This window comes from Stenella coeruleoalba, assembly GCF_951394435.1.
Source record: "Stenella coeruleoalba genome assembly, chromosome: 13".
Classification (NCBI taxonomy): Eukaryota; Metazoa; Chordata; class Mammalia; order Artiodactyla; family Delphinidae; genus Stenella; species Stenella coeruleoalba.
The window spans coordinates 56,328,504-56,341,644 of NC_137159.1; the positions used below are offsets into that span (position 1 = coordinate 56,328,504).

At 51.1% G+C, this 13,141-nt stretch overlaps 1 protein-coding gene across 1 annotated transcript in view; it reads left to right on the forward strand.

Annotated features, from left to right (window-relative positions):
- Nucleotides 1-5,690: 5,690 nt before the first annotated feature.
- Nucleotides 5,691-13,141, forward strand: part of LOC307196042 (uncharacterized protein) — a gene marked incomplete at its 3' end in the record, with an annotated part of 35,913 nt that continues 28,462 nt past the window's right edge. Inside the window, exons 1-2 of the mRNA XM_079940772.1 lie at nucleotides 5,691-6,312; nucleotides 7,514-7,621. Of these exons, the coding sequence (XP_079796898.1) occupies nucleotides 5,994-6,312; nucleotides 7,514-7,621 (427 nt within the window). The 5' untranslated portion in view covers nucleotides 5,691-5,993. The remainder of the gene's footprint in view (nucleotides 6,313-7,513; nucleotides 7,622-13,141) is intronic.

Sequence of the window (13,141 nt, forward strand, 5' to 3'; positions counted from 1 at the left end):
GGCGGACTCTCAACCACTGCGCCACCAGGGAAGCCCAAGGACTGATTACTATTACTGTTTCTTCAACTACACTTTAGTCTCCTAGATGGACCTAGAAGTATAATCCCCATGCCTTCCTTCCCTGAGCCTCCTTTAGCTTGATAACAAATGACCTAGCATATAAACTGAGCCTTTTTTCCCCCCTCTTCTTTCTCTTTTAATTGGCTGTTGAATTAAAAAGTAATCTGACTAAATGAAGCACCCTCTAGATGTTCAATCTCCCCCTTCCTCTCATTCCTTTCCCCCCTTTCAATTCTACGTTTATTGGTCGCCTACTCTGTGTTAGACATCAAGCAAATAACCAGGGACACAAACATGAACGATGAGTCTCTGTCCTGAGGTATTTCTTGAAATCTTCTTTGTGTAAGAGGGTCTCCTGGGCCTCTCCCAGATCATGCTCGCCTGGTTACTTAGTTGTTTGATAATGCTCCTCCCAAAATGTGGCCCTAGGACCTTTGCACTTGCTGTTCCCTCTGCCTGGAAAGCTCTTCTCAGGAGGGAAAGCTCTTCCCTCCTGTGGCTCCTTCTCTGTATATTCAAGTCTTGGCTCAAATGTCATCTCATCAGAGAGGCCTCCTCTGCCCACTCTCTACCACATTACTCTGTTCTGTCTGCAGAGCATTTGTCATCTGAAATTATCTTGATATGTCTGTTATATTTTTACTTTTTTGTTGTCTGTCTCTCCCCTCATTAGACTGTAAGCACCATGAGATCAGGGTCTGTGTTTTGTGCACTGCTGTTTGCTCGAGTCGCCAAGTAGTGGCAGCATCTAGCAGGTACTCAGTACTAAATAATTGTGGATTGATTGAACTTGACATTCCAGCGAGCTTCCAGAGGGCTCAAGCTGAGCCCTTCCCCTCCTGTGGTTTGGACACCATATCTCTTGTAATGTGCTTGTCCTCTGATTTTTTTTTCAGGGGTATTTGCCTCTTGCCAGAGGCTAAGTAACAAATGTTTCCTCATCAGCAGAAAGAAATCCTCTCCTTCTGTCTTAACCAAACCCAGTCTCCTTATCGTGAGCCTGGCTTCCTGTTTCCGGAAACTGTGACCCGAACTGCTTCCCAGGAATTTACCTGCCTTGTGTCTCTCCCTCAGGGCTCTACATTGTGACTTTTAAGGTGACAATCAGCTAATCCAATAACAGAATCCTGCTAATGTGCTAACGGGACAGGGTGAGAAAAAGGCTCCCAGCTCCCTTCCTTCTGACTCAGGTTACATCTGTGCATTTAACAGGGCCCTTCTGGAGACAATTAAATAAATGCTTTATTGAAACAATAAAATTAATAGGGGTCTCATGGAACTCAATGAAAGGTTTTTAAAAATTAACTTCATTGTTTTTTAAACTTCAGATTAAACTTTGCTAGGCAAGGGGGTGGGGCAGGGCCAAATTTTCATTAAAGCTGGTCCCTGACCACAGGGCCTCCTGTGTGTGGGGACAGTGAAGATCCCACGCCTAAGCTTTCCCTATGGAAGGGCCACTGCTGCCATTCTGAGGGCCTGGCTCCAAAGGGCTACCCCAGTTAGAGGCAAGGTTATGCTAAACCATAGGTCTGGTTCTGGTCCTGGGACTCTGTGACCTCATGGATTGACTAACCCTCTGCTTCATGAGATTTGGGTGCCCTGGGTCAGTTGTCCCATCAAAGGAATTGTCCTGACGATACTTGTCATGTCGAATGAATGAAACAATGAAACCGGGGCTACTCATTCTGCCAGGAAGTGGGTGGGACGTTTGTCTGGTTCTGCATTTGTCTGGGTCCGGGCCCACCCACCTCATGATGTTGCCTCACAGCCCTTTCCCTGGCTGTGTAACCCATGGTCCCCCATTCCTCCCTAGGAACCATTTGCAGCCTCAAGAAAGGCCTAGGAAGTCAGAGTTTGTCAAATCAGAACCTGAGGCCAGAGATTTTGGAAAATCTGTGGAAGGTTCTGCTGGGGGGGGGGGGGCGGCTGGGGAGCAGGTGTGATGTGGGACCTGGGGACTTTCCCATGAGGGATTTGCCCAGCTTGGAGGGCACTGGGACCCTGGATGGCATAATTCTTGTGGAAGATGAGGTTCTCTGTCCAGATGGATGGAGCTGGCATAAGACTGTCTTCAGGATTCCTCATTATTCCTATCAAGGTAGCACGTTGATTCAAACCATCTGTGGGCTTGTGAGGTCTGATTAGACTTGGCGTTTCCAACTCTGGGCTCCCGACTTACGCCCGATGTGAGTGTGACGAGCAGGCTGGAGGTGCGGTTGAAGTCCGGCGTGGACCCTCTCTCTGACCCTCAGCGTCCTTGCCCCCAGTGACGCAGGGCACATACAGCTCCAGTCCCCTCCCTTCCCCTGGGCTGCCAACAGGCATTGAGAGGCGTTCTGAGCTGGAAGGCAGAAGGCTTCAGCACCCAGCTCTGCCCTTAACTAGGTGGGTAACTTAGAGTAAGTTATTCAGCCTTTCTGGGACTCAGTTTTTTCATCTGCAAGATGGGGATAGTGATACCTGCTGTGGTTCTTTTGAGGGTCAGATGAGGCACAGGTGTGAATCACTTTGAAGTGCATGAAAAAAAGATTATACAAATGTTGTTGTTTTCATTAATGGCCTTCCCTGTCACAGGGAACAAAGTTTTCCTGCCCTGGAGTTGCTATCCTCTGAGTACTGAGTTCAGGGCATCTTTGGCATCTGGAAGGGAGAATAAAGCTTTTGGGGGCCTTGCTTATTTACTTCTCTGGTCCCTCACTTCCCCTAGAGGGCTTCTACCCTCTTTCCCCCTCCAGTACTACCTAGTCTCCCAGACCAGAGGTTTTGGAAGTATCTTTAACTCTTCCCACCCTTTTATCCCCGGATATCTATTCTGTCAGCACATCTTATTTCTTATTTCTTCCTTTGAAATCCATCCCCGACTCACCTTTTCTTTCCTGGTCCCACTGACGTCACCTTAGTCTAAGCCATCATTTCCTGGGTTTCCCCAGGAGCTCCTCAATGGGTCTCCCCGCCCTTCCTCTGTCTCCCCTCCGTGCCTTGCTGCACAGGGCTATCAGCTTCATCTCCCCAACGGCCACCATTTATCAGGTCACTCCCCTGCTCAAGAAGAGCCAATAGCTCCCCAGTTATCTCATCAAGGCCATTGTCCTCTATGTGCTCTCAAAGTCTTCCACTCCTCTGCTACACCTGCACTATGCAACTTGATTTCTTGCAGTTCCTTGCATTGCAGCCTCCTCTACAACCAGACCCATTTGCTTACAGTCCCCCAAAGACGAGGTGCCCATTCCTACCTCTCTGCCTTTGCACAGACCATTTACCCTGCCTGGAGTGGGAATACCCTCTCCTAGACTCTCTGTCAATTCTCTCCAGTCTGCAGCAAGTCCCTGGTTCCCACCCACCCCCTGCCCCTGAATTTTCTTAGGAGGTTATCTTATGGGACTATCTCCCTGCTCTATGTATCCTAAATTCTTCTGGCTTATATTGGCAGTACTGATTTAGTGTCAATTATCTTTCATTTCTTGTCCCCCTGCCCTGCCTCCCTTACCTTGATTATAAACTCTCTGAGGGCCGAGACCCTGTCCTCTATCTTTCCTATAACATCTAATCAAAGTCTGGATGTCCTGTAAAATCGTGGTTGATTGAATGGGCAAAGAGATCTGGTGTGATGCATGGAGACGGTGTGGAGATTCTCTATTTTCAACAGAGATTTCGTGTCCCCTTCCCTCCTCCCCTACCCCACTGCTGCTCTTCAGAATCCAACCCCCCCCCCCAATCTTCATCCATCAGTAATAAAGCAGGAACAATAGGGGGTTTCTTTCTAATTAAAGGGAGCAGTTAGTGTTTCCACTTCAAAGCCCCAAGAGAGAAGACTTTTGTTCACAGGGCCTGGGAGCTCTGGGAGCCGGGGCTGGGTGGGGAAGTGGAGCTTCAGGCCCAGCCAAGCATTAAGCTCGTGAACCTGAGATCCCCAACCCCTTTCCCCCACCCCCCACCCCCGTTTGCAGGCAGAGAAGCTCAAATTTAAAACAACAACGTAATTTGGTAACTCGGGTTCTGATAAAACAGTTGGGGGAATTTCTTCTCTCCTAGCGTCTGAAGCCAATGTTATTACAGGTGTGTGCTTGTCTCTCCCAGCTTCCCCAGCCCCTGTCGCCCCGCCACACACACAGAGCACACACACGTGCCACACCACACGCTCACACGTATGTGGGACTCACAGCATGGCGCTCGCCGAGTGGCTGCACCCTCTTACCCCCGTTCCCAGGGCACTCTGGCCTGGACGATCCCACACTCCCGGTTACTCTCACACGTGTCATCCACCTCTAAGTGCTCAGGAGCGAGGTGCTCTGGCTCGAGACTGTCCCGTTCTCTACTCAGCTGCAAGTCAGCTTGGCCACAGACTGATCCCGTACGCTGGGCCCACGCTGATTCCCACCCTGATTATAAGCTGGCTCCTACCTCTGACCACAGATTGAGACCCCAAAGTGGCCACAGACTGAGCATGGATATGGTCATAGACTGAAGCTCCAAAGTGCCCACAGAGTGTGTCCTAACAGTAGACCCAATAAAGAGCGTAGTGGGTCTTCGGTCTAGCAAATCATCTCACAAATTCGATCCATTGATAAGGGAGGTGGGAAGAGAGCTCTTGGTCTAGTTCCACTGCTGAAACTCTGTAAAGCCCACATTATCCATCCCTCCATCCCTCCATCCCTCCATCCTACACTGAGCACCTATTCTTCGCCATATAGTGCTGAACAAGGCTAAATACAGACCCTGTGCTCAAACATCTCAGCGTTAGATAAACATCATGGGTCTGGGCATTTTACAATCCTGTGTTCAAGTTCCTCCTCCTTGATTTACTAGCTGGATCACTTTGGACAAGTTACTTAACCTTTCTAAGTCTCAACTTCCTCACGGGCAAATGGGGGCTAATAATGATAACGACCTCTAGGGACGTTAAAAGGATTAGATGACGTGCTCTATCAGGTGCAAACACAGTGCGTGGCGCATAGAACACGCTCGATAAATAATAATGATCATTCGTTTAGTTGTTATTCATTCCAGTGGGGATGTAGACAAACATGCCTAAAATTACAAAACAGCATAAGGTCTGTCCTGGTTCCATGTACCAGCGAAGGAGGAACCCAGAGGAGACTCTGGGTCTGCTGGGGATGTCGGGGGGGGGGTGCTTTTGTGGGAGTGGGGCTTGGGAGCGGGGTGGAGGCAGCCCTCGGATAGAGGCTTGTGGAAGTACGATTTTGCTTGACTGACCAGGCCTGTTGGGTCCAAGTGGAGGAAAAGACGCGCAGATTCCACTGGGGTCAAGAATGGCGTCCCCTGCAGACTATGGGCAGAAAGTTTTAAAGGTCACAGGGAGGTACTATTCTTATGACATGCCACTAACTGGTGAAGGCAACAACCGTCTATGCATCCAGGACCGTCTCAAAGGGCATCTGATGATGGTGAAGGATGGTGATGTGGACACAATGTTGTGATTGTGGTAAAGCAATGCCACGGTTAAGAAAAGGATGGCTGAGGTCTTCCAGCTGCACACCTCCCCTCTGCTCTGACCTGGCCTTCTGTCTCCTTTTCTTTCCTGCTTCCACTCCCTTCCCACTTCCTTCACCCTCTTTTGTCTCTGTGCGGCACAGAGAGACACCTTTGTCCTCATCACTTGCCTTCCTCATTCCCCCGAAGGCCCCTGGGTCCCAGCTCCGGTTTGGCTTGACCGAGGCGGGCTGTTTCCGCACACGTGATGACGCCAGTATGGGGCATGGCCGCCCTGCTGCGGCCTTGCTTACTCCCCTGATTATTTCTCCTTAATTGAGCGTAAAGAATGTGAGGAATGCGGAGTAGACCGCGTGAGGAGGGCTGCTGCGGCCCCCGCGGGGATCTGGGGATTCGGGGCTCTGGATGGGAGAACTGCAGATGGCCACTGAGCCCCACGGAGTGTGTGTCATTCCTGGCGCTCCCACTCCCTCCCCGCCGTGATGGGCCCAGTTCTCCAACCTTTGATCCATCCCTTCACTGTTCTGGGGCTTTCTTCTCCCTCCTTTCTGCACAAAGAATTTCACTTCTTTGTGAACGGGCCACAGTCCCCTCTCTTCCCTGGAGTCTGCCTTGACTTAAACCCATTTGACACTGACAATCCTTACCAATCTCTAAATTCCAGGTGGAACTCTAAAAGCCATTTACTCCCCTCTGGTGAAGGAAGGGGAAGCGATGGCTACCCCGCAGCTTGCTGGGTTGTGGGACGATTTGTGAGTCCAGGTGTGAAGCCGGATGCTTACGCGTCAGGAAGGCAGCCAGGTGAGTCGCAGCTGGAGCGTGACTGTGAGGGAGGTGCTGTGTGAGCCTCTCTGTCTCTTTCCTCTGCCCACTCAGGGTCCAGCCTCCTGCCTTCTCAGGTGGAGTGTGACGTGGAAGAGAAAGCGCAGGTCGGGGACTCAGACCTGAGTTCGAGTCCTGCCCCTGCCCCATTGTCTAGTAGCTGTGTGACCTCAGGTGAATTATTTCTTCCTCTCTGAGGCTGTTCCCTCATGTTTAAGAGGATGGTGTTGTTTCTACACTTGCAGAGTTGTCAAGATGAAATTAGATGCGTTCAAGCCTGTGAGGCACACAGTAGGTACTTAGGAAGTATTAGTCTGGCTCTTTCGAGGAGACTGGAAGAAGGGGGTGAATTTTTCTAAAAGAGATTTTGCTTCTGTGGTAAACGCACTAGGCTATCCCTGGAGATCATCGAAGGGACAGAGTGATGCTGAGGGACCCAGTCCTAAAATTTCCACTCAGAGGCCAGTGGATCCCAAAGCTGCAGATGAACGGGATGCCAGAGAAGTGCCGGGGTGGGGGGACCCGGCCATTCCGGAGCTGCCGCTCTGGCTCCTTAAGAGAGGACAGTGACAGCTTTCTTCCTTCCCCTCCCCTCCCCCAAGGCTTGACCAAAGGCGATGGCCCATCCTGCAATGTGAGGGTCTATTTAAAGAAAACTTCCTGCCTAGGAGAGATGTTCTGTGTTGAGATAGCTAATCCTCCCAGAATAGCTGAGCGTGGGCTGGTCTCCTTATTTTGGCAAACAGGACCTGGATGGGGCCTGGCTGGGGTACAGGCCAAGCTCACCCAAAGGCGGGGGCTGGGCAAAGTGGAACTCCCCGGCCCCTTCCCACGTAGCCTCTGCTGGCTGCCTGCGGCCTCCTGATTCTTCCACTCACTGGCAGGCGGCTCCCTGGAGGTGCTCTGTCAGAGGGGCAAGGCCTAGAAGGCACCGATTATATTCTGCAACCTTCCTGCTGTTAGCGATTTGCGAACGTCTCTTGAGATGAACGTTCAAAATCAAGTGGGAAGTAAATGGGCCTCGTGAGTGATGGCATAGGGAGCTTTATCGCTGGCGGTGTTCATGAGCAGGGCCGTGGGCCCCTTCGTCTTTATGGCACCTGGAATGCTGGGTATTAGCGGGGCTTAGGACAGAGGCTGACCTGCCGGGCTGACACTGACATGTCCCTCCATTTCCCAGAGACAGACGCAGAGGCAGCATTGCTGCCCTCCCCTCTGCGGCAGGAGGTACCCAAGGAGGACCCCAGGGTCACCATCAGTGAAGCTGATCCTGCGGCTAGAGGCGGAGGTAGGAGAAGGGCGTCAGGAATAGGAGGGGAGTGTAGAATGAGGGTAGCAGGCTTGGGGTGGATGAGGGTGGAGGATTCATCTGCAAGAATCTATTTGCCCCCGGACCAGGCTGAATCTTTCTGCAAAGTCAGCCACTAGACCTCTCTCCTTCTCAGAGCTGCAACCCTCCTGGAGCAACTTTGTGCATTGTCCCCTCCTCTGGCCCCCATCCCCATTCCCATCTGGGTCTGCATTCCTGTTCATAGCCACAGCAGTCCTGGCAGCAGCCATGGCTGAGCCACATCTGGGGCTCTGATGGCCACATCTGTATCCGCCCCTCTCAGAGCTGGTTCTTTCTATTCTGACTTTTATCTGCATCTGTGGAATCTGGAGGGGATCTGTGCCTGGTGGATTCCCAGCCCCAGGAGCTGTCAGTTTCTGGGGGAGGGCTGGGGAGGACTCCATGTCACCAGGCCCAGAAGAGCTGTTCTGATGGGCTTCGGTCGGGGGCAGCGGCTCCCACCTCTCTGCAGTCATGGATTCCTGGCTCTTTGATTCCAGGCAGAGACAGCTGGGGAGGAATCGCACCAGAGCCTCACACCTCCCTCCCCAGGCTCCCACCCTCCCCCAGTCTGACTCTGCCTATGCCACTGGCCCCTCTCCTCCAGGAGCTAATTATACTTATGATTCTTACTGAGTCTGGGTTATGGTTCCCAAATGACACTGGGGGTGGTGTCAGAAGAGAAAGACCATGCATGCTGCATTTGAGTGGGAGATGAATGTGGGGAGGGAGGGAAAACAAGATGGGACTGGGTGCAGGTGCTTTGGGGGGCCTCCTGGGCTGTCTCAGGGATCCCTGGACTGGTGTGGAAAGGCTCCAGGTAATGTCAACGTGCAACACTAGGGGCAAGGGTTGTGTGGTCAAGATGTTCCGTGCTTACAGGCCAGGAGTATCCAGGAGAGGACGTCTGGCTTTTAAGCCAGAGCACCTTGGGCCACAGGCTGGGTCTCCCAGCTGGCTTTTTGGTGGCTAGAGTTCCCCGGCTGGGTCACCTTCTCAAGACTGCTGGAGAGTGGTGGGGATGGGGGTGGGACACACAGAGCATTTCTTGCTGTGGTCCTTCATGGTGGGACAGACACCCTGGCCATGAAAACCCAGACAAAAAGCCTGACCCAGAAGGGGATAGAGGACTCCAGAGAGCCAATTCCTACCCTCTGGTCTGGCCCAGACCTGCTGATGTCCTGGGAACCCTGCAGGCCAGTGTCTACCTGAGTGAGGTCCTGTAGGATGAGGGAGGTAGACCCCCTATTGGCTCCCCTCACTGGACTAGAGAAGACATAAAGTTCGGGGAAGAGAAAAGAAACCGGAGAGGTCCTGAATGGGAGAGTGTGTGAGAGTATGAACGAGCCCATCTGTAAGTGTGTGTGTGTGTGTGTGTGTGTGTGTGTGTGTGTGTGTGAGACAGGGATCATCCTCTGTGCTTAGAGGGCCATCATACCTGTCCTGATCCAGGGTCCCCCCTACTGTGTTCTGGAAGGACCTTGTGATTTAGAGTGGCATTTTGCCTGGCACACTCCTCAGGATGAATCAGAATATTAGCTGAGCCCAAGTTACAGCTGGCTGATTCGGAAGAGCACCCCACAGTGGTGGCATGAGGGCCGTGGTGGAGGGTCTCAGTGGTTCTGTAGAGCTGGGAGTTAACAGGTCTGGGGTTGCTTTCCTGGATCAAATCTTCCCACCTATGCTATGAACCTTTTGTCACTCTGCAGTGGGTTTCCAGGCTCTGCGACCTCACAGCCCACTTTCACTCAGTAGCCGAGCAGACACCCTCATCTGTATCTCATCTGATGGGAGTTGGTTTGGCTTCTAGAACGGCCATAACCTTCCTCATGCGGACAGAAGATAGACCAGTTGAGGTCCCATACTTCCCCTGTGAGATAATCCTGATGGGAGCAGTGACTCCAATCACATCCAGGGTTGGTGGTACTTCACCTGAGTAACTAGCCTGATCTTTCTGAGCCTTGGTTTTCTTATCTGTAAAAACAGTAGTAATAGGGCTTCCCTGGTGGCGCAGTGGTTGAGAGTCCACCTGCCAATGCAAGGGACGCGGGTTTGTGCCCCGGTCCGGGAAGATCCCACATGCCGCGGAGCGGCTGGGCCCGTGAGCCATGGCCGCTGAGCCTGCGCGTCCGGAGCCTGTGCTCCGCAACGGGAGAGGCCACAACAGTGAGAAGCCCGCATTACCGCAAAAAAAAAAAATAAAAAAGGTAGTAATAGTAATGCCTAAGGCGTTGAGTTGGTATTAATTAAACGAAACAAGAAATAGAAAAAACCGGTTACAGTGCCTAACACCTCATAAATGCTCCACGCATGTTAACTCTGTTTGGTAATTCCCACCCCACCACAGACACCTCTGGGCCAGGCTTATGATTTACAACGATCAGGATGAGAGTCTGGAGTCGGGGCTACAGTAAGGTTTCGGATGAGGATTAAGATATGGGGTTAAATTCAGCAGTTTTGAATAGTGTTTGGGTTGAGACTGCTTTGGGGTTCCTGGGAGGTCTGGGTGTTAGCACCGAGTTTGAGGTTTGGATGACATTTAGGAAGGAAGGCCCTGGGAGAATTACAGTTAGGGATGGAGTTGCCCTTGAGGAGGCCTTTCTGTTGGGAGCAGAATGGCTACCTCTGTCTACATCCCACCATGCACTCAGGAGTCACACTAGGACTCTGCAAGTCTGCCTTCTGAGGGGGTACCCCAGCCTGCCTAAGCCTGGAGCTTTTCCCAGGATGACCCCCACCCCTCAGCCTCTGTTTGGTGGAAAGAGCAATGCACAAGATCAAGGCCTTTTGGGGGGAGCCCTAGGAGGTCAAGGCTGGAGAGAAGGCAGGGCCAGTGTTCTGGTTGTGCTTTTGGGCCAGTCCCATCCCTCCGACACACTAACACTCTGTCTCCCCGCCTCCAGCCCTCCCACTCTCAGCACACCCACTGGGATCTGAAGGGCCTCTGATCCCAGGGTCCTATGGCCCCAGTTCCCTTGCACATCTCACAGGGAGCAGACGGGGAGAAACCCTGGCCTGGCCTGGGTGCCCTCCATCCTACCCCTCCCCACCTCCAGCCTCTGCCTCCTGGGAGAGGGTAGGACACAAAGACAGATCTTTCCTCCAGCCCCATCCTCCTCCCTCTGGCCTTTCTCCCTCTCCCTCTCCGGGCTGGCAGAGGCCAAAGAAAACAGAGCTTCTCCAGCTCACTCTCTCTCTCCCTCACTTCCTGCTCCGGGAGGATGGTTTACTCCCTCCCCCGCCCTGGCTCCGGACCTGGCCTTGGTGTCAAGTTTCTCCAGAGCTTCCAGAAGCAGAGGCCCTGCCTGGGCTCAAGCTGGACCCCTCACCTCTCTCCCTTTTACCTCTTCCGTGTTGTTTTCTCCCTTAACCCAGGGCCCTGTGCCTCAATTTCCTCAGAGTTAAATTTTGTTTTTCAGGTAGCAGAGAGGTCCAGTGGAAGGAGGTTTTCTTGGGGGTAGGGGGTATGTGGGATGAGAGTAGGGTAGAGGAGGACAGAGCTGCTGGGGAGACCCTGTGGAATGGGTGAGAGAGTCCTGTGGACACAGGGATCAAATATACTTCCTTTTAGTGTATCGATGCAGTGGAGAAAACTCCTCTTCCAGCCCAGTATGAATGATGCCCCTGGAACTGTGTAATGGGGAACCCCGGCCAGTGGGCAGCCTTGATGACCTTCCCTGGAGGTCCAAGACCCCCAGGTCCATTTGTGGCCTCCTGAATTTTGGATCCCTGCTCAATCCACTTTCAAGTCCACCTGCCCTCCCCCAATTCCCTCAGAGGATTCTCAGCCTCATTTCCTCTGTTCTGGGTAGAGCTTCATGGAAGAGCCTCTCAGCTCCCGAGAGCGCTCCGGGGTTCTGAAGCCCTGGACTTCCACCTGCTCCACCTACCTACCCTCTCTCTCTAACAGCAGGACTCTCTTCTGGCCCAGACCATCCTTCCTCCTCTCTTTTTCACCTGCGCTCCCCAGCTTCCCAACCCAGAACTTGGGTCCCCTTGAAGTTATTGCTTAGTTGACTCAGAAACAGAAATGAAACAGATGGGCTCTAGTGTCACACTCCCTAGATGTGAGTATTGACTCCATCACTCACCTTGGGCAAGACACTGGCCGCCTTACTTGTGAAATAGGGATGGTAACTGTATCTACCTCCTAGAGCTGTTGTGAGGATTAAACGAGGTGATGCAGTAATGCGTGTAAAGGATTTAGTGTGGAGCCTGGCACATAGCATACCTCTGGCAGGTGACAGCTATTATTATTATTACCATGTCTTCTGATCACTCACCTGCACCTGAAGGCAATTCCAGAGAGACTACTGAAGGATGGTAGAAGAATGAGGGTGTTGCTCTCCATAGGACTGGTTGGTAGGAGTCCTGGTTTGCTGACCACTGTGTAATACCTATCCCCGCATTTAACATGAAGTTGGGTCTTCCTTCTTTCCTTCCATCCTCTTCCCTTCCTCCCTCCTTCTCTCTTTCTTTTCTGAACTTAACACTTTCTAAGAATCGCCTCTGGACCAATGCTTTGCTATGCACTAAGGATACTACAATAGATAATAACAAACAGCCTGAAGTCTGGTCTAGGAAGGGGGTGTAGGCAAGAATATAAACCAGAAAAAACAATACTGTATCTTCGTTGCTGTGGTAGAAGTATGTACAGATATGGTGGAGCATAAAGGGCTGAGTTAGTGAAGCTTCAAAGCTGAGGGGTCCTGAGCAGGTTTCCAGGCAGAGGGAACACTTGAGCAATGACACAGAGGTGAGAAATACCGCATTTTATTGGGAATATCTTCTCCAGTCTGGAGTTGAGGACCAAGAGTGTGAACACGGGATCTGCAGAGAATATCTTTCTTCTGGAGAATGCTGGAAAAGCAAAATTTGCTTGCTCCTTCTAGAGTTCATCTAGGAAAGAGCTTCCTGCAATTATCTGAATGGCTTACTCTCCTCTCCTCTTCTCCTTCAAGTCTTTACTCGACTGCCACTTTCTCAGGGAGGACTTCCCTGACCATCCTATTCTGAATGGTGACCTGCCCCTCCCTCCACAGTTCTATCCCCCCATCCTTCAACTTGCTTTATTTTTTCCAGAGCACTTATTGCCATCTAACTTTCTATATGTTTAATTAATTTATTTTTTATTTTTAATTTATTTTATCAAAATATAATTGATTCACAATGTTGTGATAATTTCTAGCATAAAGCAAAGTGATTCAGATATATATATATATATATATATATATATATGTACATTCTTTTTCGTATTCTTTTCCATTATGGTTTATGACAGGATATTGAGTATATTTCCCTGTGCTATGCAGTAGGATCTTGTTGTTTATCTTATTTTTTTGTTTTGTTTGTCTCCTACTACAAGAACGTAAGCTCCATGAAGACAGGGATTTTAAAAATTGAAATGTTGTGTTAGTTTCTGGTTTACAAAGTGATTCAGTTATACATACATATGTATATATATATTCTTTTCCATTA